General features: G+C 44.3%; 1 protein-coding gene across 1 annotated transcript in view; it reads left to right on the top strand.

The window, feature by feature from the left end:
- LOC137352299 (cortexin domain-containing 1 protein) overlaps nucleotides 1-19,604 on the top strand; it is a 107,355-nt gene extending 87,751 nt beyond the window's left edge. Inside the window, exon 2 of the mRNA XM_068017586.1 lies at nucleotides 19,371-19,604. Within this exon, the coding sequence (XP_067873687.1) occupies nucleotides 19,425-19,604 (180 nt within the window). The 5' untranslated portion in view covers nucleotides 19,371-19,424. The remainder of the gene's footprint in view (nucleotides 1-19,370) is intronic.
- The last annotated feature ends 7,228 nt before the right edge of the window (nucleotides 19,605-26,832 follow it).

Here is a 26,832-nt window from a genome sequence, read left to right as displayed (position 1 = left end):
TTGTAGTTATCTGTTCTACACATTACGGTGCGAATGACAACAGGGTTTAAAGGATTAAATTATGAGGCCACATGGCATACACTTGGCTTGTATTTACTTAAGTTTAGACAATGGAATGGTGATCAATTCAGTGTATTAAAATGTTTAAGGGTATTAGCTATGAGGGGAGGTTGGATAAACTCGGATTGTTTTCACTGGAACGACGGAGGGGTTCAGTCACGAGGAGGGGCGACATGATAGAGGTTTACAAAGTTATGAGTGGCATGGACAGAGTGGATAGTCAGAAGCTTTTTCCCAGGGTGGAAGAGTCAGTTACTAGGGGACATAGGTTTAAGGTGAGAGGGGCAAAGTTTAGAGGGGATGTGCAAGGCAAGTTTTTTACACTGAGGGTGGTGAGTGCCTGGAACTTGCTGCCGGGGGAGGTGGTGGAAGCAGGTACGATAGCGACGTTTAAAAGGCATCTTGACAAATACATGAATAGGATGGGAATAGAGGGATACGGACCCCGGAAGTGCAGAAGGTTTTAGTTTAGACAGGCATCAAGATCGGCGCAGGCTTGGAGGGCTGAATGGCCTGTTCCTGTGCTGTACTGTTCTTTGTTCTTTTCTTTTGTTCTTTAAAGAATTCAATAGGGTAGATACAAAAGTGGGAATTTATTGTGGGTTTAGGTGCAGGTAAGGGGTGAAATCCTAGAGGAATGCGAGTGTGTCACTTGCAATGGCTTCTCTTCCCACTCTGTTACCTCTGGTGATCCCTAAGGATCTATTCTTGGCCTCCTCCTATTTCTTATCTACATGCTGCCCCTTGGCGACATCTTCCAAAAGTACAGTGTTATTTTCCACATGTACGCTGACAACACCCAGCTTGACCTCATCACCACTTCTCGACTCCACTACTGTTGCTACATTATCGGACTGCTTATCCAACATCCAGTACAGAAATGTTCTCCAATTAAATATTGGGGAGACTGATGCCATTGTTTTAGGTCTCCACTTCAAACTCCATTCCTAGCTACTGACTCCATCCCTCTCCCTGCCAACAGTCTGAACTAAGTCACTCTATTTGCAACCTTGATGTCATACTGACCCCGGGACGAGCTTCCAATCACATATTCATGCCATCACTAAGACCACCTATTTCTACCTCCAGAACTTTGCCCCTGTCTCAGCTCATCTGCTGCTGAAGCTGTCATTCATGCCTTTGTTACCTCTGGACTTGACTATTCCAACATACTCCTGGCTGGTCTCCCACATACTATCCTTCATAAACTTGAGGTCATCCAAAACTCTGCTGCCTGTTTCTTGACTCGCACCAAGTCCCGTTCCCCTATCACCCCTGTGCTCGCTGACCTACATTGGCTCTTGGTTAAGCAAAATCTGGATTTAAAAATTCGCACATTTGTTCTCAAATCCATCCATGGCCTCGCCTCCTCCCTATCAGTCTAATCTCTTCCAGCCCCACAATTCTCTTGAGATATCTGCACTCATCTAATTCTGCCCTCTTTTGCATCCCTGATTTTAATTGCTCCACCACTGGTGACCATGCCTTCGGTTGCCTAGGCCCCAAGCTTTGGAATTCCCTCCCTACACCTCTCTGCCTTTCTACCTCTCTTCCCTCCTTTAAGACACTCCTTAAAACCTAACTCTTTGTCCATATTTTTGGTCACCTGACCTAATATCTCCTTATGTGGCTCAGTATATTGTTTTATACTGCTCTTGGGAAGTGCCTTGTGACATTTTATTACGTTAAAGGCGTTATACAAATATGTTGTTGGTGCATCAGGGAGCTGCTGATGTCTGCATTTCATTTCAATGCGTAAGGCTCTGTGCGAGCAACCTCCTCAGGCCAGGTGGGTTGTCAATTTCAGGATGTTCATCACTCAATTAGAGTGATATTAACGTGGGTTTTACACTTAACTTTTACTCCAAGCTTCCCAGGCTTCCTGGAACTCACCAGTGAGAATAAGGTAAAAAACAGGTGAAAGGGTTGGGGAAATATGCCAATAAGTACTGAATCCTCACAGCTGCTTTCTTATTTGTGTGTGGAATAGGGTTTGTTCACAGTACCTATGCAGAGGGGTTACTTTACACACTTTGGAGCTTTAGGAGTTTGATTTGCACTTTGGAGCTCTGATCTATCAGATCAGCGTGGTTGCTGCTTACTTTTACTTTGGACTGCAGATGAGGTCAAGATGACCAGCTCCAGTACCAGCCTACTCCTCACAGACCTGTAGCTCCACAGGAGAGACGGGAGCAGCAGAGAGGTGCAGCTCGCAGGAGGCCATGCCTGGCACACAGGGCCTACAGGCAGAGGAGAAGGTTCCTCGACATGTCTGAATACCAGTATCTCTGGAGGTTCAGGGTGTCACGTCAGGTGGTGGCAGACATTTGTAGCCTGCAGGAACAAGACCTGCTACCAGCTGGACCTGGTGGACAACCTCTACCAGTGCCTGTCAAAGCCACTACCCACTTAGCTTCTTTATCTCGGCATCCTTCCAGGGCCCTGATGGAGACAATTGCAGGATATCACAATCAGCGGCACACAAATGTATAAGATAGGTGACTAATGTCTTCTATGTCAAGTCCACCAATTACGTCAACTTTACCGGTGATGGTGCCAGTCAGAATGAGGTTTGTGGCTCTGGCTATCTTCCCACAGGTGCAGGGCATCATTGACTGCATGCATGTGGCAATTAAGGCGCCCATGGATCACCCAGGAGTGTTCATCAACTGAAAGGGCTTCCTCTCCATCAATGTGCAGCCACAAGGTGATCGTTATGCAGCTGTGAACAAGATTCCCAGGCAGCTGCCATGATGTTTTCATCCTGCAGCAGCCCATCCTCCCTAATCCCTTCACACCTTGAGCAAACTTAATGACTGACTGTTCAGAAACAAGGGACACCCACTTAACATTGCTGATGACACCCGTAAAGAACCCAATTGATGAGACCCAGCACTGACAGAACGCAAGTCATATAACAACCAGATGCGTTATTGAGCAATCGGTCAGCAAGTTGAGTTTGCCCTTCAGGCACCTGGACAGATCTGGAGGCATCCTTCAGTACGCTCCAGTCACCGTCTCTAAAATGGTCGTGGTGTGCTGTCCTCTGCACAACATTGTGCATCAGTGAGGTTTGGACCCACAAGAGGAAGAAGGCACAGAGCATTGTGAGATGATTCAGAGGAGGAGGAGAAGTTGGAAGGTGATGCAGATGGCCCACATTACTGCCGGAGATGCCCTGATAATGGCAAAGTTCTCTTAGGTTCCACCAGTCCACCCATCCGACACCCACATTCAAAAGCCACTCCCCAGCCAACAATGCCACCAACACAAAGGAGCCCTGTAAACAACCAACCCTCCCTTTCGCAGATGCCCATTGCTCAGCATCAGTTCATGTCTTTCCATTCAACATCACACAGTGGGAAAGGCCACTTGCCGGTCAACAACCAAGTATGGGCAAGATAGGGAAGTGCTGCAAAAGAATAATATTAATGTGGTTCAAATATAACTATTAGAGACAACATCTGAAATACTGTGTGAAGTTTTGGTCTCCACATTTAAGAAAGGATATACTTGCATTGGAGGCAGTACAATGAAGGTTCACTAGATTGGTCCCTGGGATGACAGACTAAGTAAATTGGGCCTGTACGCTCTGAAGTTTAGAAGAATGAGAGGTGATCTCACTGAATCACATAAGATTCTAAAGGGGATGGATAGAGCACACACTGAAAGATTATTTCCGCTGGTTGGGCAATGTAAAACATGGGGCGCAGTCTCAGGATAAGGGGCAGATCATTTAGGACTGAGATGAGGAGAAATTACTTCACTCAAAGGGTTGTGAATCTTTGGAATTCTCTACTCCAGAGGGTTGTAGATGCTCCATCGTTGAATACATTTAAGGCTGGGATGGACAGATTTTTGGTTTCTCGGGGAATCAAGGGATATAGCGAGCGGGCAGGAAAGTGGAGTTGAATCCTAAGATCAGCCATGATCATTTGAATGGCGGAGCAGGCTCGATGGGCTATATAGTCTACTCCTGCTCCTATTTCTTGGTGTTCTTGTGTTGTGTGTTCTTGTATAAAACAGAAACTAAACAATATAACAATGTCTCAAACACCCATTCGTATACCCTTGTGCAATTACAAATCTTTACTCTTCCTTTTCCTATTGCTTCTATGTGGTGCAAACAGAGGCAGAGGTAGGCTGCTCAGATCTCTGCTCTGATTGCTGAGTTGTTATTGGCTGTCATCCTCTGAGTTTTGGAGCCCATGAGAGCCCTAATAAAGACTACTTCACCTGCACCTCTGCAGGGGCAAATTCACCCATCAAGAAATAAGACAGCATGTGGGGTACTGACTTGGTAGGGGCTGGGGACCAACAGGTTAGAAGTGGAAGTGCTTTGAGCTCCTCACTTCCATATCCCCTTTCACCATCATCCCGCTCTCATATCCCTACAAACATAAGAAATAGGAGCAGGGGTAGGCCATACAGACCCTTGAGCCTGCTCCATCATTCAATACGATCCGAGCTGATTCTACTAGCTCAACTTCACTTTCTCGTCATATCCCCATATCCCTTGATCCCATTAGTGCCCAAAAATCTATCAATCTCTGTCTTGAATATACACATCGACTGAGCATCCACAGCCTACTGGGGTAGAGAATTACAAAGATTCACGAACATCTGAATGCAGAAATTTCTCCTCATATCAGTCTGAAATGGCCATCCCTTCATCCTGAGATTACGCCCCGTATTTCTAGACTCTCCAGCCAGGGGAAACAATCTCTCAGCATCTACCCTGTCAAGGTATCTCAGCATTTTATACATTTCAATGAGATCACCTCCCATTCTTCTAAACCTCAGACAGTATAGGCCCATTCTACTCAATCTCTCCACATAGGGCAACTCTCTCATTCCAGAAATCAATTTAGTAAACCCTTGTTGCAGCCCTGCCAATGCAAGTATATCATTCCTTAGGTAAGGAGGCCAAAACTATACACCGTACTCCAGGTGTGGTCTCACCAAAGCCCTATACTCTTCCCTATTCTTATACAGCAATTCTCTTGCAATAAAGGCAAGCATACCATTTGTCTTCCTAATTGTTTGCTGTACAGGTATGTTAACTTCCTGTGATTTGTGGACAGGGATCCCCAACTCCCTCTGAATAACAACATTTACTTGTCTATCACCTTTTAAAACATGCTCTGCTTTGCCATTCTTCCCACCAAAGTGGATAATTTCACAGTCCCCTACATTATGTTCCATTTGCCACCTTCTAGCCCATCTATCTATAATCTCTTCGTAATCTCTTTGCATCCTCCTTACAGCTCACTTTCCCACCTAGCTTTGTATTGTCAATAACCTTGGATATATTACACTCAGTTCCCTCATCTGAGTCATTAATATAGATTGTAATTAGCGGACGCTCACGCACTGATCCTTGTGGCATTTCACTAGTTATCCTCGGCCATCCTGAAGTTGGTTCATTTACTCCTACCCTCTATTTCTGTCCATTAACCAATCCTCAATCCATGTTAATAATTCCTAATTGTGTGTAACAACCTGATAGAGGTCATTAAAACATCCCCTTTTAATACCTACTTCACTATTTCTTCAGTTCATGCAACTAGTTGTATTGAATTATATAATATTGTTTGTTCCTTTAGTGTGTGTGTCTGTAAGATTCACAGGACTACAAGTAATATCCAGAGAAAATGTGGGTTTTTGTTATACTTTAACTGGAACATATATATACAAACAATTACTGCACAAGCCACCTCTAAACAGATCTCACTCTCTCAGGCTACACCCACAACTCCATGGTCATATGTGATGTAACATCACTTCCACTAGTGACCTTCACTTACAGCTTCTTAAGGTAGTCCGCTCTTAAGGTCGTCCCATAGCAAATTATATCAACTCTTCCCACAGACATGCTAAAATCATAGAATTATGCAGCACAGAAGAAGGCGGCACAGTGGCGCAGTGGTTAGCACCGCAGCCTCATAGCTCCAGGGACCTGGGTTCAATTCTGGGTACTGCCTGTGCGGAGTTTGCAAGTTCTCCTAGTGACCATGTGGGTTTTTGTCGGGTGCTCCGGTTTCCTCCCACAGCCAAAGACTTGCAGGTGATAGGTAAATTGGCCATTGTAAATTGCCCCTAGTGTAGGTAGGTGGTAGGGAATATGAGATTACTGTAGGGTTAGTATAAATGGGTGGTTCTTGGTTGGCACAGACTCGTTGGGTCGAAGGGCCTGTTTCAGTGCTGTATCTCTAAAAAAAAAATAAGGCCATCCAGCCTCTTTGAAAGAGCTACCTAATCATCTCCCTCTGCTGTTTCTCCATAGCCCTGTTTTTTTGTTGTTGTTTTTAGCTGTTTATTCTGTTCCCCTTTCTCAAGTTACTATTGAATCTGCTTCTACCAATCTTTCAGGCAATGCATTCCAGATCATAGGGACATAGAAACAGGAGTGGGCCATTTAGCCCCTCCAACCTGTTCTGCTATTCAATGAAATTATGGCTGATGTGTGATCCAACTCCATATACTCTTAACAACTTCAGTACAACCTGCTGTATCAAAAAAATTCTCATCTTCCCTGTGGCCCTTTTGCCCATCACCTTAAATCTGTGTCCTCTAGTTACTGACCCTCCTGCCAATGGAAACAGTTCCTCTCTATTTTCTCTATCAAAGCCCCATATCATTTTGAACACCTCTATTAAATCTCTGTGTAATCTTCTGTACTGTAAGGAGAACAATCCCAGTATCTCCGCCAGCAATGTGCTGGAGAACACTTAACTGCAGATCATTGGGGCGATGAAGGGCCAAGATTAGGGTATCATTCATCCTAGTTAAGGTGGAATTCATACAGTGCAAGCTATTGTTGAAGGCATGTACGCACTCATGTGATTGCCATGCTTGATGCTCCCTGTAGATGGTCACTCTTTTCATGGAAGAAGACATCATTGCAAAGATATAGGACATTATGCAACTCATGCTTTAAACTTCCATTTATATAACACCTTCAATGTAGTAAAACCTCCCTTCGCAAAAGTGATTTGACACTGAGCCACAAAAGGAGATATTAGGACAAATGACCAAAGCTTCATCAAAGAGGCAGGTTTTAATGAGGAGAAGGAGATAGATGAAATGGTTTAGGGGGGGGAATTCCAGAGCTTAGGTCCAAGGCAGCTGAAAGCACGGCCACCAATGGTGGAGCGATTAAAATCGGGGATGCGTGAGATGCCAGAATTGGAGGAGCACAGGTATTTCAAAGACTTACACGCCTGGAGGAGATTACAGAGATAAGGAAGGGCAAGGTCATAGAGGGATTTGAAAGCAAAGATGAGAATTTTAAAATTGGGATGTTACCAGATTAGCAGCCAGTGTAGGTCAGCAAGCACAGGGGTGATTGTTAAACAGGACTTGGTATGGGTTAAGATACAGGCAACAATGTTTTGGATAAGATGGAGGATAGGAGGCCAGCCACAGCATGGGAATAGCCAAGACTATAGGTAACAAAGGCATGGATGAGAGTTTCAGCAACAGATGAGCTGAGACAGAATCTGGTTTGGGCAATGTTACAGACGTGAAAGTAGGCAATCTTGGTGATGGAGTGAATTTGTGGTCAGAAGCTCCTGTCGGGGTCAAACAATTCATCAAGGCTACATATGGCTTGGGTCAGCCTCAGACAGTGGCCAAGGAAAGGGATGGAGTAGGTGGCCAGGGAAAGCAGTTTGTGGTGGGGACCAAAGAAAATAGCTTCTGTCTTGCCAATAATTTACTTGAAGGAAATGTCTGCTCATCCAATACTGGCTGTTGGGCAAGCAGTGTAACAAATCAGAGACAGTGGAGGGGTCAAGAGAGGTGATGTTGAGATAGAGCTGAGTGCCATAGAAATTGACATGCTTTCAGATGATGTTGCAGAGGGGCAGCATGTAGATGAGAAATAGAAGGGGGCCAAAGATAAATCCCTGGTGGGCTCCAGACGTAATGTTCAGTAATGATAAGAGAAGTCATTGCAGGTGATTCAATAGATAAGAATGGAACCAAGCAAAGGCAATTCCACCCAGCTGGACAATGGTGGAGCAACATTCCAAGAGGACGGTGTGGTCAGCTGTATCCAAGGATGCAGATAGGTTGAGAAGATGGGGAGGGATAGTTCTTCACAGTTACATAGGATGTTATTTGTGACTTTGATAAGAGCTGTTTCAGTGTTGTGGCAGGGGTGGAAAGCTGGTTAAGGGAATTAAACATGGAATTGCAAGAAGGATGGGCACAGATATGAAAGGTGATGTCACGTTCAAGGACTTTGGAGGGGAAAGGAGATTGGGCAGTATTTTGCAAGGACAAAGGTGTCCAGGGTTGTTCTTTGAGGAGAGGAGCAATGGCTTCTCCGGGGAGTGTCGTTCCATGTCACTTGTTGTTGCCGCGGTAACTGTTGTTGTTCCATTTCTGTTGTTAGGGTGCTGTGGACCTCTGGGACTGATGGTTTATCTGTGTTCTGTGCAGATAGTGAGTTCACACCTTCCTGATCGGCCATGATGGAACAACTTCTCCAGTTGTGTGTATGTGCCTGCAGTTGCAACAGTCTTTCTGGTCGTTCACTTCCACGTACGATCAAGGTGACAACTGCTCTACGCTGGTCCCAAGTTGCCACTTAGAGTCATAGGGTTATACAGCACAGAAACAGTCCCTTCAGCCCATCATGTCCGTGTCAGCCATCAAGCACCTATCTACTCTAATCCCATTTTCCAGCACTTGGCCCATTGGGCTGACTCTTGTTGTGAGTGTTGAAGGTTTGTACCCTAGTGGCTCTCCAATGCTCAATTCTGGCAATGGTTTGGCAGTTTTGTCAAACTGAAATTTGGCTTCCTGCCGTTTCACCTTGATTTTGTCACTCACGCCTGTTACTACTTCTGGATTCAGTAGCTCTTTTGCTATTGGAAGAGTAGTTTGGGTGAGGCGTGACATTAGTCTTTGTACCGGCCTACTTTTCATGCCTTCAGTTGGTGTGTTTCTCCACTCAGGATTACCTTGCCTATATCTGTGCCAGATTTGCTTGATCACCAGCAGTCGTTGAAGTCAGTTGGTTTACCTCCCAGTAGTCAGAATAGTAGTCGACAGTGACAAGATAATCATTACTTGTGAGACTGAAGAGGTTTACTCCCAGCTTCATCCAAGGTCTGTCTGGGATGTCATCAGCAGCTCTTTAGCTTGCTTAGCTTGGTACTCGTTACATGCACTGCACTGGCTGATGTGGTCCTTGATTTCATTGCTCATGTTTGGCCAGTAGAGCACTTCTACTGCCTTCCCCAGACTCGACTCAATTCCTTGGTGGCTTGCATGGATGGGCTTCAGCATCTCTCCTCTCAACTCCTTAGGGATAATGGGCTGGACTTTATGGACATGGAAGTGCCGCCATACAGCCCCTGTGATATTACGCACGGGGGCAGATTTAAATGGGGGGGTGGGGGGTGGAGCGGCTGCCCCCAATGATGTAGAAGGGGCGGCTGCCACATCCCCGGAAATGGTGTCCGGCGCCACCAGCAGGTGCCACCGTCATTTTTAAAGGGCTTCAAGCTCTTCAGTTACATTTTAAAATTTAAAGGTCCTGATCTCTGGGAAATAAAAATAGAATGTTATTTCAATCGTAAATCATGTACCTCACTCCCCAATGGGTAATTTATACATTAATTGCCCTCTCCCCCCAATAATAAACTTTTATTAATCTCCTGAACTTTCCCCCCCGAAATTTGTTCCCTTTGACCCTCAACCCCTTTCCACCATCCCCATAGCCAATAAAAATTGTTTTCCCCATTCCCGCCTCCATATGGAGTTCCAAAGGTGCGTTAGGTCTGAACAGCAGACATAAAATCGGCGTTGGACAGCCGCTGCCAGCAGGTAAGTGCATTTGCACATAATTTAGGCTGTCTTGAAAATGTAGATGAAGGCCCTTCCGCCAAGCGGTGATGGGCCGGACCGAGGTCCCCCACCACGGGAATATGCGGCGGGCCCTTCTCGACATCGGGGGTCGAGGCAGGTCTCTCCCTGCAAAGTTTTATGGACCCCACTGCCACAACCCATGGCGTCGAGGGGCTGGTAAAATTCAGCCCAATGTCTCTGCTGGGTTGATGACGTCCAGAGCATGTCAAGCTGCAGCTTCACATTGGATCTGGAAGATTTCACACTCTGTCGTAGCATCCTCTATTTTCTTCATAGGGAGTGCTGCTCTCAACAGCATGTCAGCGATGTACATCTGTTTCGCTTGCTTCTATGTCACGTCCAGAAGAGATCTCTGTAACTAGAGTAACATAATTTGCAGACACATTGGAACAGATAATAGTGGCTTGAGGAAATGCTTTGAAGTGGCTTGTGATTGGGCCCGACTGTCACTTTGTCTTCCAGGCACTATTTCTCGATCTGAGTGCAGCGTCGTTCTGTTTGCGTTAACACCCTAAATGCAAATGCAACCGGTTGTTCTTGCTGCATTAGGGTTGCCACAGGTCCTGTCACTCTGGCGTTACACTGCAAGGTGACTTCATCATTTACGTCATAGCATATCAGCATTGACGTTGACATCACTAGCTGCTTGATTTTAGTGAACACTGCTTCTTGTTCTGTGTCCTTGGCAGTGAGTTGGCATAATAGTTCACACTCTAGTGACAAATGGGGCAGGAATTTTCCTAAATAGTTTACAAATCCAACAAATCGTTGCACTACTTTTACATCTGTTGGTTGCCGAATCGCTGCTACTGCTCTCACCTTTTCAGGATCCAGGCAAAGACCTTTTGCTGTCAGTACATGACCTATGTACTTGACTTTGGGCATTTTTAAGTGTAATTTTTTACTTGTTCAGCTTCAGGTTCAGCTGGTGAGCTCTGTCCAGCAGTTGCACTAGATTTTGATCATGGCCAGCAATGGCATCTTCCATTGAGCCTCCACATCCATAAACTAGCCGATTATCCACTATAGCTTCCACTCTGGGAGGATCACTGACTATCTCATGCTGCCTGCGTTGATACTCCGCTGGAGCCGTGAAAATGCCAAACGACATGCGCAACCATCTGTATCTCCCGAACGGCGTCCAGAAAGTCGTCAGAAAGCTCCTGCTTTCATCCAGCTTCACTTGCCAGTAACCATCCTTCGTATCTAAGCTAGTGAAGATTTTTGCCTTTGCAAGTTGTGGCAAAATTCCTTCAATGGTTGGCATGGAGTCGTGAGATCTCTTCAGAGATTTATTTCGATCCTTTGGGTCAATGCATACTCTCAGCTTTCCAGGTTGTCTCACTGCTACCATGCTGCTAATCCATTCTGTTGGGGTTGTCACTTTCTTGATTATTCCCTTCTTTTCCAGCTTTTCTATCTTGTCTTTCAGGCTGGTCTTGAGGGTAGCTGGAACTTTCCTTGGCAGATGCTGAATTGGTCTTACCCTCTCATCTACTTTGAGATGATATTCTCCAGGAAGACATCCTAAACCTGTAAGCACATCATTGTACTCTAGGATCTGTTCCACAGTCAATGGTTTAGTGCGCAGCGACACATTGCAGATCTCTTTTTGCAAGTTGAGGGTTACCAAACCAAGCTTTAAACTTGCTTCGGCTGAGATGATTGGCTTTTGCTTGCCGTCTATGATCTGGAACTCCAGATCTTTGTTCTTGTCATTGCATTGGGCTCTCAGAGTAACTTGTCCTCTTGGCACTAGTATGGTGCCTCAATATAGCCTCAACCTTAACTTTCGAGAGCTTCATATTTGGATTTGTCATGTTGAGCCACTTTGCACAGGTCTGTGAAGGTCATGATGTTGCATGACGCACTGGTGTCTATCTGGCACTTTATGTTGACTTGATATTCTCCTTCTGCAGTCATCATTCCAACAATCACAAGCCATTTATCACCTATTGACCTGACTAAACCAACCAGTTGTATGGCGTATAGTGATTCATCAGAATCTTTGGCTGATATCTCTCCAGTGGCCTTTTGTACCTGCTTGTTGTGCTTCCTTCCAGCCAAACACTTCTGTGCAAAATGATTCGGCTTCTTACAGTGAGAACGCTGCTTTCCCCACACTGGAAATGCCTTCTTTTCATTTGTGTGATGTTCTCCGCAGGATTTGCATCCTGCCCTTTGTACGTGATGTTCCAGCCCTTTCAGCCTGGAATGTCTATCAGTATAATGCAAGGCCTGGTCTGTTCTGCCATGAATATGGTATTTATAACCTCAGCGCTTCTGCATATGCCAATCGCTTTCCTGAGAGTAAGTTTGTCCTCTCTCAGTAGACGTGCTCTCACTGCGGGATCTCTTATGCCTAATACAATCCTGCCTTTAATTAGATGATGTTTTAGTTACACAAATTCACAGGATTCTGTGAGCTGTGTTAAGACAGTCACATATTGATCAATGGACTCTTTTTCACCTTGGCCCAAATATTGAACACATACCGTTCATAAGTTACATTCATTTGGGTTTCAAAGTGTACCTTCAAGCCTTTCAAAATTTCTGCTGTCTGTTTTTTATGTTCTTCTGAGAGACTTAGGGTGGGATACACTTTGTAACAGTCTCTCCCCAACAGTGATAAACGTGTAGCTACTCGTAGCTGCTCTGGTTTGTTAATTAAATCTGTCGCAATTTCATAATTTTGTCATTGTGAGTGGAAAAACTGCCTGTTCTGCTTCATATCACCTTTCATTTCGACCAGAGCCAGGAGAGGAAAATTTATAGCCATTGTATCTTACCCCACGCTTTCATCTGTGGCCTGTTTCTTTGTTCCTTTTTTGTAGTTTCCTGTGGCTTATAGCAGCTTTTAGCAGCTCTGAACATTTCTGTGTTCTTCTTTCAGTAGCTGTTCTTCCATCCAGCTCTTCAACACTCAATATCAGCTCCACTCTGACAAAATGTTATGAGCTCACAGGACAACAGCTTGCTTGTACTGTGTCTTTATTGAACTGAATTTGTGATGGCTGCCTGGAGTGAATGCCTTAATGGTAGAGGTCACATGACTACAGCAAGCCAGGATGCACATTAGTAAGGTTTTGCATTTCTATCCTAAAGACATGGTACCTTTACATTTTTAATGGCCTCGCAAGTGCGGCATTTAACACGGAACAAGGCCTGCATGGTGCATTTCAAGGTCTGCACGACCCACATAGCTGAGCAGGAGCATTGCCATGGACTCACAGTTAAATTGCAAAAGCCAAGTTGATCTTATTGCAATTGATCAAATTAACACATTGAAGTTGACAACCCGCCTCTCCCAAGGAGCTTATTTTCATGCAGCCTAATGTGCTGCAGTTAAGTATGGAAGTTGGCAGGTTGGAGTCAGCTTCCTGATGCACTGTCAATTTCCCCCAGCTTTAAGACCCCCCTCCACCCACCTCCTGCCAAAACCATGGGCTGGATTTTTAAAACAGTGCGTGGTATGGATCGGAGGCGGGCGGGCAGGCGCACAGTTTGGTGCCACCTGCCTCCGTGCTGGTTCGCCACCATGATCTCGACCCTGAGCCATTTTGAATGGGGGTGGCTCAGGTTCAGATTGGCTCCCTACTTATGCTTACTGCTTACTACTATTCTTGCAACATTATAAGCCTCTTTTAATCTAATACTATCCTTAACTTCCCTCATAAACCACAGATCGATTTTTCTCACTGACTTTTTGTTTTTCCATGGAATGTATTTTGTTGAACATTTTGAATCATTTCTTTAAATGTTTCCCACTGTTTACTTACTGCTATACCTTTTAGTCTATTTAACCAATCAATGTTAGCCATGTCTCCCCTCATGCCTAAGTAATTGGCTTTGTTTAAGTTTAAGATTCTTTTTTGGGACTGCAGCATGTCACTCTCAAACTTAATATTAAATTAAATTCTATTATTATCACTTTTTCCCCCAGAGGATCTTTTACTAGGAGTTTACTAATTAACCCTGCCTCCCTACACAATACTAGATCTAAAATAGCTTGGTTCCACAATGTATTGTTCTAGGAAGCTGTCATGAAAGTATTCTAAAAATTCACCTTCCAGACCACCTTTGCCAATTTGAGTTGCCCAGTCTATATGAAGATTAAATTCCCCCATGATTATTACATTGCCTTTGTTACAAGCTCCAATTGTTTATTGCATAATACTCTGTCCAATGGTATAACTATTGTTATATACTGGCCTATAAACTACTCCTACCAGCATTTTCTGACCCATGTTATTCCGAATCTCCATCAATACTGATTCTACTTGCTGATCTTCTGAGCCAAGATCCTTTCCTGCTTAAATACAAAAAATGCTGGAACTACTCAGCAGGTCTGGCAGCAACTGTGGAGAGAGAAACAGAGTTAACATTTGTCAATAACCTTTCATCAGAACTGGGAAAAGTTAGAAATGTAATAGATTTTAACCAGGTGAAATGGGGGAGGGTGGGAAAAAGAACAAAAGAAAGCTCTGTGATAGGGTGGAAGACAGCAGAGACTAAATGACAAAAGGGTTAGGCGTGAGGGCCAAAGGGATTGGCGATGGGGCCAGAAAAGAAATGAAAGATGTGCGTAGAGGAGGTGTGAATGGCAGAATGGTGAAAAGCTGCTGTCTGAAAGCTAAACATGCGAAAAACAAGGGTAAGACCAAAAGATGCAAAGAAATGGAAACAAAATGGGGACAGAGTTTATGGTGTTAAACTTAATGTTGAGTCCCAAAGGCTGAAAAGTGCCTAGTTGAAAGACGAGGTGCTGTACCTCAAGCTTATGCTGAGCTTCATTGGAACATTGCAGTAGGCTGAAGACAGAGAGGTCAGCAAGAGAACGAGATGGTGAACTGAAATGACAGGTGATCGGTAGCTCAGAGTTATGCTTTCAGACTGAGCAGAGGTGTTCCATAAAGTGATCAATCAGTCTGCATTTGGTCTCTCCATGTAGAGTAGACTGCATTGTGAGCAGTGAACACGATATACGAAATTGAAAGAAGTACATGTAAATTACTGTTCCATTGGAAGGAGTGTTTGGGGCTATGAACGGTGAGGGGAGGGGAGGTAAAAGGGCAGGTGTTGCATCTCCTGCGCTTGCATGGAATGGTGCCTTGGGAAGGGGAAAGGCTGTTGGGGGTGATTGAGGAGTGAACCAGGGTATTGTAGAGAGAACAGTCTCTTTGGAATGCTGAAAGGGGAAGGGAGCATCACACTGGAGATGGTGAAAATGGTGGAGGATGATCCATTGAATACGGAGGCTGGCAAGGTGGAAGGTGAGGACAAAGGGAACCCTATCGTGCTTCTGGGGGGAGGGGAGAGGGGTGAGAGCAGAATTGCGGGAAATGGAACAGACATGGTCGAGGGTCCCATCAACCATGGTGGGGAGCATCCTCAGTTGAAGAAAAAGTAACACTTATCAGAAGCGCTGGTATGAAAGGCTGCATCATCAGAACAGATGTAACAGAGACAGAGAAACTGAAAGAATGGAACAGAGTCCTTACAGGAAATAGGGTGTGAGTCCTTATGTCATTCTTTATTATCAGGGCTACGCCTCCTTTTCTCTTCTGTCTCTCATTTCAAAATGTTATATACCCTGGAATATTTATTTCCCAACCTTGGGCACTTTGCAACCATTTGTTTTAGTGATGTGGAGTTGAGGGATAAATATTGATCAGGGCACCAGGGTAACTTCTCTTTGAATAGTTGTCTGGGATTTTTCACATCCACTTGAGAGGGAAGACAGGTCCTTGTTTTGATGTACTATCCAAAAGATGGCACCTCTGACAGTGCAGCTTTCCCTCAAGTGTCGCTGTGTGCTTAAGTGTCTGGAGTGGGACTTGCAGATAAGCAGCCTCAATCGTCAGCAGTTCAAGAAAATTTCTGGAACATTATCAATTTTTCCTAACTCTGTATAAAAGAGAACCATAATAATGTAGTGATATTCATATAACATGGCCCCGTTTAATATACCTTCCATTCAAAACCTGAGTAAGCTCCTTTTTGAGTTGAGAGTCTTTTAGCTTCATGAATAAAATCAATCAGTGAGGACACAGGTGACCAATATCAGACAGCCAAAGGTAACAAGTACTGGATGTAAATTTCAATCCATTACTTCAAGTAATGCCTGCAATCTTTGTAAAATATATTTCGCTGAGCTCTTTCTACATAGGCCAGGTTTCATTGATTGAATTGGTTTGAGATCACAATTGAATGTTCTTTGAAGAATGCAATGAATAATATTCCAAAACCTTTTTCCCAAGACATTCAGTGCTTCATATAAATGTAATTATAAAGTTACCTCCAGCCCCTAGTGTTTGAATAAATCCTTATGAGCTTTATGTCTGAGATAGTGTTTGGAGTAGAAAGGCTTACTGAAGCACTGATAGCTAAATGATTTTGACTCCTTGCCAAATGAAAAAAAACCTCAGTTGTCTGCAGATGCACCAACTGATAAAATAGGGAAAATGTTAGCGAGCACGAACTACATTTTTAAAAACCCTGTAGGCTCAGCTGCTGTATCTTTGGCTGAAGCCATCAAAAGCTGCACATATTCATAGCTTCTTGCAAAGTCCTGAACTAGAGGACAAGCCTTAACACAGGATCAATATTGGAAAACATAATCCCTTTATTTACAATAAATGTTTAAGTTTGTAAAAGTAGGATAACAGTCATATGGCCCTCGCCTTGTTTCCTGATTGATCTGAGAATTTAACAATTGAAAGAACGTTCATAACATAATAGAGACAAAAAGTTACAAAATGTACATGAAAATGATTAAATGTATCTCTGCAGTTTCCTTTTATGTGTTTGAAATATTTCTAACCATATTTCCTGTTGGTGCCCTTCCCTTTTCTGAGAAGCCCAGGCCTTTACTTCACGGGACTGAATGAAACCTGGTTGACTTGCTTCAAACCCCCAACTCGCAGAAAGCACTGTCTCACTCTGTAGAAGCAATCTGTACACTACAGAATGCACCTTAAGACGACCTTCCGTCTAATGCCCAATGCTACAGTTGGAGTTGGGGAAATATATAAAGCACCATGATTTGCTTTTAATGACTGACAGAAGACTCAACATTCACAGAAGATGCCAGGACTTGCCATTAGTAAGATGCACCCAGTCCTCCTCTTCCTGCTGTGGGAAAGACTTGAGAGTAATAAAAACTAAGGGGACATAATTAGATTCAATGAATACTTTGAAGATGACTGATTTTTTTGGAATGAAATCATCAAAACAAAGTAAAGCATGAACTTTATTTGAAACAACGCAGGTAGCAAGTTTGTGCACAACAAGCTCCCATAAACAGCAGTGAGACAATGGCAGGATAATTTGTTTAGTTTTATTGGTTGAGATAGCTATTGGCCAGGACACCTCCACTGCTCTTTTTTGAAATATCACAATGAATTTTTGCCATACACCTGAGAAGTTAGACAGGGGCTAGGTTTAACGTCTCATTTGAAAGATAGCACCTCTGACAGCACAGCACTCCCTCAGTCCTGGACTGAGCTGCCAGCCTGGATTATGGGCTCAAGTGTCTGGAGTGGGACTTGAATTGTGACCTCCTGACTCAGAGACAAGAGTGCTACCCACAGCTGACACTTACAAGGTAACTTACATGTTGCTTGCACGATTTATTAATTTATTTTTCCATCTGTATATGAGGAGACAAAACTTATATATTTTTTATCTACTTGCAGTCGGTGAGGAAAAAATAACTTATCAGAAATGATCTGAAGCTGGGAATGTTTTTAAAATTTATTTTGTTCAATCACAAGATGCGGGCATCGCTGGCAAGGCCAGCATTTATTGTCCGTCTCTAATTGCCATTGAGAAGACAGTGGTGAACTGCTGCAGTCTGTGTGGTGAAGGTAGTTCCACCATGCTGGTAGGCAGGGAGTTCCAGGATTTTGACCCAGGTAAAATGGAGAGCGTAAAATGCCCATGCTGTTCTGATTTTCAAATACCTACATTTTTAGGAGAAGGTCAGGTTCTGAAGACGGAAGAGGCCTTTCCGGGTAAGTTTAAAACTTTCCTTTGTGACATCTGAATGTGCAGGAGTATGTAAAGTAAAGTGTAGGCCTCCCCTGGCCCAGACATACCCTTCCCATCATGAGCCTCTGACTGGCCCCACCTGGGGTCCAATGGGTGGCCTGACAATCTGCCACTTCCCAGCAATTACCCTCCCCTTTTGGGCAGGAAATAAGCCAGTGGCATGTTAATGAGACCCGGTCATTAAAATAGGTTTACCAACTGTGGTTGGATGTATTCCTAGTGGTTTCATTCCAGCCTCTCACTGCCCTGTCCCCCATATTCCAGCCATTGCCCAACACTCCCAACTGCATGGCAATCCATCTTCCCACGGCAATTGGAAAGCAAGCAGACTCTTCATGACTGTGAAACTGCCTATTTTCCCAACCCTTATATATTCATAACTAGTAACAAAAGTGTTCAAAGTAAATGAAAAGAAAACACTCTTTTTAATGCTCCTGAGCTTTTTCTCTGTGTTTTATTTGCAGCAATGTTCTGGAGATTAATCTTCAATTCTGGGACACTTCAGGACAATCCTGGAGTGTTGGCAACCTGATATTAAAATCAGCTGTGCCTCCCATTGTCACTTGCTAGACCACTTTCTCACTTGGGAGTTAAACTTCCCGCTCATGGTTCTGAAAGTTGGTTTGCATTCTGTTGATAGTGATATTCTATCGATGCTGAGAATTCAACCCTGTAAACCAAATCTAGACAGCTACTGGGGTCTGATGTTTACATTCCATGCCTTTCGATGGACCATCATTCTAGGGTGGGGGGGAAGGACTGGAGACAGAGGGAGGGGCTAGTGTTTCACCAGATAACCAAATCCCAGAAACACTTTGATGTTCCAGCAGTCAGTTCATCTGCTCTTCCCAACTGGGAAAGGATTGAAGAACTTGAGAGAAATAAGAGAGGACCATAATGTCACCTCAGTGGGTAGCAGACTTGCCTGAGTCAGAATGTTGTGGGTTCAAGTCCCACTCCAGAGACTTGAGCACTAAATCTAACCAGGCACTTCAGTGCACAGTGTTAGAGATGCCACTTCTCAGATCAGGCTTTAAACCAAGGCCCCATCTGCCCTCTCAGTGCATGTAAAAGATCTCATGGAACTGTTTTGAAGAAGATCAGGGGAGATCTCCCTGATGGCCTGACCAACATTTATCCCACAATCAACATCACTAAAACAGATTATCTGGTCATTGTCACATTGCAGTTTGTGCGTCCTTTCTGTGCTCAAGTTGGCTTCATAGTTTCCTACATTGCAATAGAACCTACATTTCAAAAAAAGTACTTGGTCGGCTGTGAATCGCTTTGGGACCTCCTGAGGTCATGAAAGGCATGATATAAATGCACGACTTTATCGATTAATAATCCTGAATAAAAGCCTGCTTTTTTTCCAGGAATTTCAGGATGGTAGCAATGACGAGAGAGGCTGATGAAGAAAGTACAAAGCAATGGAGAATGCCACCCCTGAACCAATGTACATTGATGTGGACAAAGGATTGACGTTAGCCTGCATTGTCCTCCTCTGCCTCTTCCTGATTATGATGATTATCCGTTGTGCTAAGGTGATAATGGACCCCTACAGTGCCATCCCCACATCCACCTGGGAGGAGCAGCACCTGGATGATTGAATGCAATGTTGGGGCAGACAAAAGGAGAGAGATTCCTTCTGCTGCAAATGGATAAGGATACTGGGCTGACAAGTCCGCTTGAGCAAACAGGACTCATTACAAATACTGAACCTAATATAAGAATTCTGTGGAAGTGTTTACCGAAAATTGCATGTGTAGAAGTGCCTCAGCAAAAGATTATGTTTGTCTTAAATGACCTTTTTAGTTTATATTGTACAATACACTGGATTGATAGAACTGTATATATCTGATGCATATCAATTGTAGTCCTAGGGTAACATAGGATAAATATGAATCAATTTTCTGCTATTAAACATAAAAACATATAACGAAGCCTCGGCTTTTCCCTGCTAAATCCTATGTTACAAAATTCCGAATTCTTCTTTAAGCAATATGGAGCGATGACATCAGTCTGATAGGCATTATGAGAAATTTACTTGCCTTGTGACAGAAGTCTGGTGAGAATCTGGGTCTGCTATTGAAAACTGTTTACAATTGTTGGTGCTTTCTTCAAGTTGTAATCTTGCAATCGCTCATTACGGCTGCAATTGCTAAACTTCTTTAAAAAACAAGTAATGCTTTGTGTTCACATCAGAATGTCTCGCCAGATGAGTGGTTGAAAGATCCATTCCACAATAGTACACCCAATGTTTTCTAGGGGTTTGGCCTGGTTAAATTGTTCATTGATGGTGTGATCATTGTTCGCTCACATTCTGGACCAAATCACTTAAACTGAGAATAATACAGATCTAATTAAACATTGGCTGTGTGTGAACAACAGTCAGCTATGCATTTTGGGCCTTAATATCTGAACAGCAAGGTTTATGCCTCCTGATCCCAATAGCAGCTTACATCTAATGTTGAAACTGCAAGCAGGAGGAACTAATGGCCATAAATACATATAAGAAACTTAAAAATAAAGTTCAATTTTTAAAAACCTCAGCATGACTCAGTTTATTATGTGGTAGCAAGTCCGGAATACTAATTGTATTTTTCCAGGTGTCCAATGATTTCAGTGGACTTATTCTTGTATTTGTCATTCACTTTTCATTGTCTCATGTGCTTCAGGATGAGTGTGAAACTCAGAGAATCGAGCAATCCCTCATGGTGAAGTGGTTGCCAGACTATATTTGTCTATCTCGGTTTGTTTCATTGGAAAATAGTTATCTGTGGACTACACCATAGAACATTGAGCAGAAGTTCTTCAATAATCAGCATCACCACCATGAAAGAGAATTGTATATAAATGCTCCTGCAGTAATGCTAAAACAAAATGGGAGTCTGTCGTTAAGTCAGCAAAACTTAATTCTTAAAGGTTTTTATTCAGTTACAAACTTTGGGGTCAAGTTTCTGTTTTGGGTGCAATCAGTTTTGTGGGCAGGGCTGGCTTCTAGCATGATCTTTTTAAACGAGCGCAAAAGATCGCAGGAACTTGATTTGCGCTGAATGTAATATACAGCTAAAATTCCACAATCGTTTGCTTCAGTTATGATGATTTCAGGCAAATTGCGTCAAATAAATCAGAGTAATTGTAAGCTGAGATGTGATTTGACTAAAGTGGACTGGAAATAGCTACTTGAAGATAAATCAGTGTCAGAGCAGTGGGATTCAAAAGAGGTAGAGAGGGATCAGAACAAATATGTTCCCACAAAGTAAAGGGGTAGGACTCCCAAATATAGACCCCTCCCCCCACCCTTCACTTCCCCAGATGTCAGAAAGCATACGGAGTAGAATAAAGCAAAAAAGGGAAGCTTCTGTCAGATACCGTGAGCTCTATATTGCAGAAAGCCTTGAGCAGTATAGAAAGTGCAGGGTGAAATTAAAAAGGAAATTAGGAAAGCAAAGACAGGGCATTAAAAAATATTGGCAATTAGAATTGAGGAAACCCAAAGATGTTTTATAAATACATGAAGAGCAAATGATAACTAAGGAAACAGTAGGGCTAATTAGAGACTGAAAACGGTAACTTGTTTGAGGAAGCAGAAGACGTGGGCACAGTTCTTAATGAAAGCTTTGCAATGAAGCAGACATTGTAGTTAAGGAAGAGGAGTGTGAAATATTGGATGGAATAAACATATTGAGGGAGAAAATATTAAGGGGTTAGCATCCTTGAAAGTGGATAAATCGCCAAGTCCGGATTAAATGTATCCCAGGCTGCCAAGAGAAGCAGTGAAGAAATAGTGGAAATTCTGACCATCATCTTCTAATTATCTTTGGCTGCAGGTGTGGTACCTGGAGGTCTGCGAATGTTGTACCATTGTTTAGAAAGAGAGGAAGGGATAGACTGAGTAATTACAGACTTAATCTCATTGGTAGGCAAATTATTGGAAGAAATTCTGAGGGACAGTATTTATCATTTAGAAAGGCAGGGATTAATCAGGGAGAGTCAACATAGCTTTGTTAAGGGAAAGTCATGTCTGACTAATTTGATTGAATTTTTTGAGGAGGTATCAAGGAGGGTGGATGAGGGTAGTGTTTGATGTAGTCCACATGGATTTTAGCAAGGCTTTTGACAAGGTCCCAGATGGCATTCCAGCCAGAAAAGTAAAAGTCCACGGGGTCCAAGAGAAAGTGGATCTAAAGTTGGCTCAGTGGCAGAAGCAAAAGGTAATGGTCGACAGGTGTTTCTGTGACTTGAAGAGCTGTGTCCAGTAGTACAGGGTACTCCATCCCTTGCTTTTCATGATAAATATCAATCTTTTGGACTTAAATGTCAGGGACATGATTAAGAAGTTTGCAGATGATATAGAACCATAGAAAAATTATGGCACAGAAGGAGGCCATTCAGCCCGTCGTGTACGTGCCTGCTGAAAAACTAGCCACCCAATCTAATCCCACCTTCCAGCACCTGGTCCATAGCCTTGCAGGTTACAGCACTTCAGATACATGTCCAGGTACCTTTTAAAAGAATTGAGGGTTTCTGCCTCCACCACCGATCCTGGCAGTGAATTCCAGACACCCACCACCCTCTGGGTGAAAAAGTTTTTCCTCATGTCCCCTCTAATCCTTCTACCAATCACCTTAAATCTGTGTTCCCTGGTAATTGACCTCTCCGCTGGGGAAACAGGTCCTTCCTGTCTACTCTATCTAGGTCCCTCATAATTTTGTACACTTCAATTAAGAAAACAACCCGAGACTATCCAATCTTTCCTCATAGCTGCAACTTTCAAGCCCTGGCAACATTCTTGTAAATCTCCTCTGTACTCTCTCCAGAGCAATTATGTCTTTCCTGTATTGTGGTGACCACATCCACTGCACTACCCTCATCAATTCTCCATGTTACTTCCTCAAAGAATTCAATTAAGTTAGTAAGACAAATCCATGCTGACTATCCCTGATCAGTCCGTGCCTTTCTAAGTGGCAGTTTATCCTGTCTTTCAGGATTGATTCTAATAATTTACCCACCACAGAGGTCAGACTGACCGGCCTATAATTATTTGGCCGATCCCTCGCACCCTTTTTAAACAATGGTATAACGTTCGCAGACCTCCAGTCCTCTGGCACCTTGCCCGTATCCAGTGAGTATTTGAAGATGATCCTCAGCGCATCTGTTATTTCCTCCCTGGCTTCATTTAACAGCCTGGGATACAATCCATCCAGTCCTGGCAATTTATCCACTTTCAAGGATGTCAGACCCTCTAGTACTTCCTCTCTCATTATGCTTATCATATCTAATATTTCACTCTCCTCTTCTTTTACTACAGTGTCTGCATCAACCCTCTCCTTTGTGAAGACAGAGGCAAAAGACTCATTAATAACACTGCCCACATCTTCTGCATCCATGTGTAAGTTCCCTTGAACATCACTGATAGGCCCTACCCTTTCCTTAATTATCCTCTTGCTCTTAATGTACTGATAAAACATCTTTGGGTTTTCCTGGATTTTACCTGCCAATAGTTTTTCATTCCTCTCTTTGTTTTCTAATTCCCTTTATACTTCACCCCTGAACTTTTTATACTCCTCTAGGCTTTCTAAAGTATTAAGTTTTTGTAATCGTCATAAGCGTTCTTTTTCTGCTTTAACTTACCCTGTAAGCCCCCAGATAACTAGGGGGCTCTAGATTTGGCCCTTTATCTTTGTGGGGACATGCCTACACTGTGCCTGTAGAATCTTGCTTTTGAATGCCTTCCACTGGTTTGCCACTGATTTTCCTTCAAGTAACTGTATCCAGTCCACTTTCGCCAGATCACCTCTGTTTCATAAAATTTGCCTTCCCCCAATTTAGAACTTTAACTCTTGTTTTATCATTGTCCTTTTCCACGATTATGATCACTATCTCCAAAATGGTCACCCACTGCTACTTCATCTACTTGCCCAGCTTCATTACCGAACACTAAATCTAGAATTGCTCCCCCTCTCTTTGGGCTTATAAGAACTAAGAACTAGGAGCAGGAGTAGGCCGTCCGGCCCCTCGAGCCTGCTCCACCATTCAATAAGATCATGGCTGATCTTTTCGTGGACTCAGATCCACTTACCCGCGCTCTCACCGTATCCCTTAATTCATTTATTGTTCAAAAAGATATCTACCTTAGCTTTAAAAACGTTTACTGAAGAAGCGTCAACTACTTCACTGGGCAAGGAATTCCATAGATTAACAACCCTCTGGGTGAAGAAGTTCCTTCTTAATTCAGTCCTAAATCTGCTCCCTCTAATCTTGAGGCTATGCCCTCTTGTCCTAGCTTCACCTGCCAGTGGAAACATCCTCTCTACTTGTATCTTATCTATTCCCTTCATAATTTTATATGTTTCTATAAGATCCCCCTCATTCTTCTGAATTCCAATGAATATAATCCCAATCTACTCAGTCTCTCCTCATAAGACAACCCCCTCAACTCCGGAATCAACCTCCTCTGCACCCTCTCCAGTGCCAGTACATCCTTTCTCAAGTAAGGAGACCAAAACTGCACACAGTACTCCAGGTGCGGCCTCACCAGTACCTTATACAGCTGCAACATAACCTCTCTGCTTTTAAACTCAATCCCTTTAGCAATGAAGGACAAAATTCCATCTGCCTTCCTAATTACTTGCTGTACCTGCAGACCAACCTTCTGCGATTCATGCACAAGGACACCCAGGTCCCTCTGCATAGCAGCATGCTGCAACTTTTTACCATTCAAGTAATAATCCTTTTTACTGTTACTTCTACCGAAATGAATGACTTCACATTTATTAACATTGTATTCCATCTGCCAGACCTTTGCCCACTCACTCAATGTATCTATGTTCCTCTGCAAAGTTTCACAGTCATCTGCACACTTTGCTCTGCCACTCATCTTAGTGTCATCTGCAAACTTTGACACCCTACACGTGGTCCCCAACTCCAAATCATCTATATAAATCGTAAATAATTGCGGTGCCAACACCGATCCCTGAGGCACACCACTAGTGACTGATTGCCAACCAGAATAGCACTCCTTTATCCCCACTCTCTGCTTCCTGTTAGTCAACCAATCCTCTATCCATGCTAATACTTTACCCCTAACGCCATGCATCCTTATCTTATGCAGCAGCCTCTTGTGCGGCACCTTGCCGAAGGCCTTTTGGAAATCTAGGTACACCACATCCACTGGGTCCCCATTGTCCACCTTGCTCGTAATGTCATCATAGAATTCCAAAAGATTTGTCAAGCATGACCTGCCCTTCATGAACCCATGCTGCGTCTGCCCAATGGGACAATTTCTATCGAGATGCCCTGCTAATTCTTCCTTGATAATAGACTCAAGCATCTTCCCCACTACAGAGGTTAAGCTAACCGGTCTATAATTCCCCATCTTTTGTCTACCTCCCTTTTTAAACAGTGGTGTCACATCTGCTGTTTTCCAATCTGCTGGGACTACCCCAGAGTCCAGCGAATTTTGGAAAATTACCGCCAGTGCACCTGCTATTTCTCCCGCCATCTCTTTTAGTACCCTGGGATGCATTTCATCAGGGCCAGGAGACTTATCAATCCTTAGCTCCATTAGCTTGCCTAACACTACCTCTTCCGTAATAATGATTGTTTCCAGGTCCTCACCTACGTTCGTCTCTTTGTCAATTACTGGCACGTTATTGATGTCCTCCACTGTGAAGACCGATACAAAATACCTGTTCAATGCCTCGGCCATTTCATCATATCAAGAACAAAGAACAAAGAAAATTACAGCACAGGAACAGGCCCTTCGGCCCTCCAAGCCTGCGCCGATCCAGATCCTCTATCTAAACATGTCGCCTATTTTCTAAGGGTCCGCTGTCTGCCACTCCACTCCCTGGTCCGCTGTCTGCCACTCTGCTCCCTGGTTCGCTATCTGCCACTCCACACCCGGGTCTGCTGTCTACCACTCCACTCCCAGGTCTGCTGTCTGCCACTCCACTCCCGCGTCCGCTGTCTGCCACTCTGCTCCCTGGTCTTCTGTCTGCCACTCCACTCCCAGGTCTGCTGTCTGCCACTCCACTCCCAGGTCCGCAGTCTGCTACTCCACTCCCGGGTCTGCTGTCTGCCACTCTGCTCCCTGTTGCGCTATCTGCCACTCCACTCCTGGGTCTGCTGTCTGCCTCTCCACTCCCGGGTCTTCTGTTGCCTCTCCACTCCCAGATCCGCTGTCTGCCACTCCACTCCCGGGTCCGCTGTCTGCCACTCCACTCCCGGGTTCGCTATCTGCCACTCTGCTCCCAGGTCCGCTGTCTGCCACTCCACTCCCAGGTGTGCTGTCTGCCACTCCACTCCCAGGTGTTCTGTCTGCCACTCCACTCCCGGGTCCGCTGTCTGCCACTCCACTCCCAGGTCTGCTCTCTACCACTCTGCTCCCTGGTGCGCTGTCTGCCACTCCACTCCCAGGTCTGCTGTCTGCCATTCCACTCCTAGGTCCGCTGTCTGCCACTTCACTCCCGGGTCTGCTGTCTGCCACTCTGCTCCCTGGTGCGCTGTCTGCCACTCCGCTCCCAGGTCTGCTGTCTGCCACTCTGCTCCCTGGTACGCTGTCTGCCTCTCCACTCTGGTTCCATCGTCTGCCACTCCACTCCCAGGTCTGCTGTCTGCCACTCCGCTCCCGGGTCTGCTGTCTGCCACTCTGCTCCCTGGTGCGCTGTCTGCCACTCCGCTCCCAGGTCTGCTGTCTGCCACTCCGCTCCCGGGCCTGCTGTCTGCCACTCTGCTCCCGTGTCCGCTGTCTGCCACTCTGCTCCCTGGTCTTCTGTCTGCCACTCCACTCCCAGGTCTGCTGTCTGCCACTCCACTCCCAGGTCCGCTGTC

The sequence above is a fragment of the Heterodontus francisci genome, chromosome 38 (genome assembly GCF_036365525.1).
Source record: "Heterodontus francisci isolate sHetFra1 chromosome 38, sHetFra1.hap1, whole genome shotgun sequence".
NCBI classification, from domain to species: domain Eukaryota; kingdom Metazoa; phylum Chordata; class Chondrichthyes; order Heterodontiformes; family Heterodontidae; genus Heterodontus; species Heterodontus francisci.
Note: the sequence above shows the minus strand (reverse complement) of the source record. Positions and strands in the feature narration are given on the sequence as shown.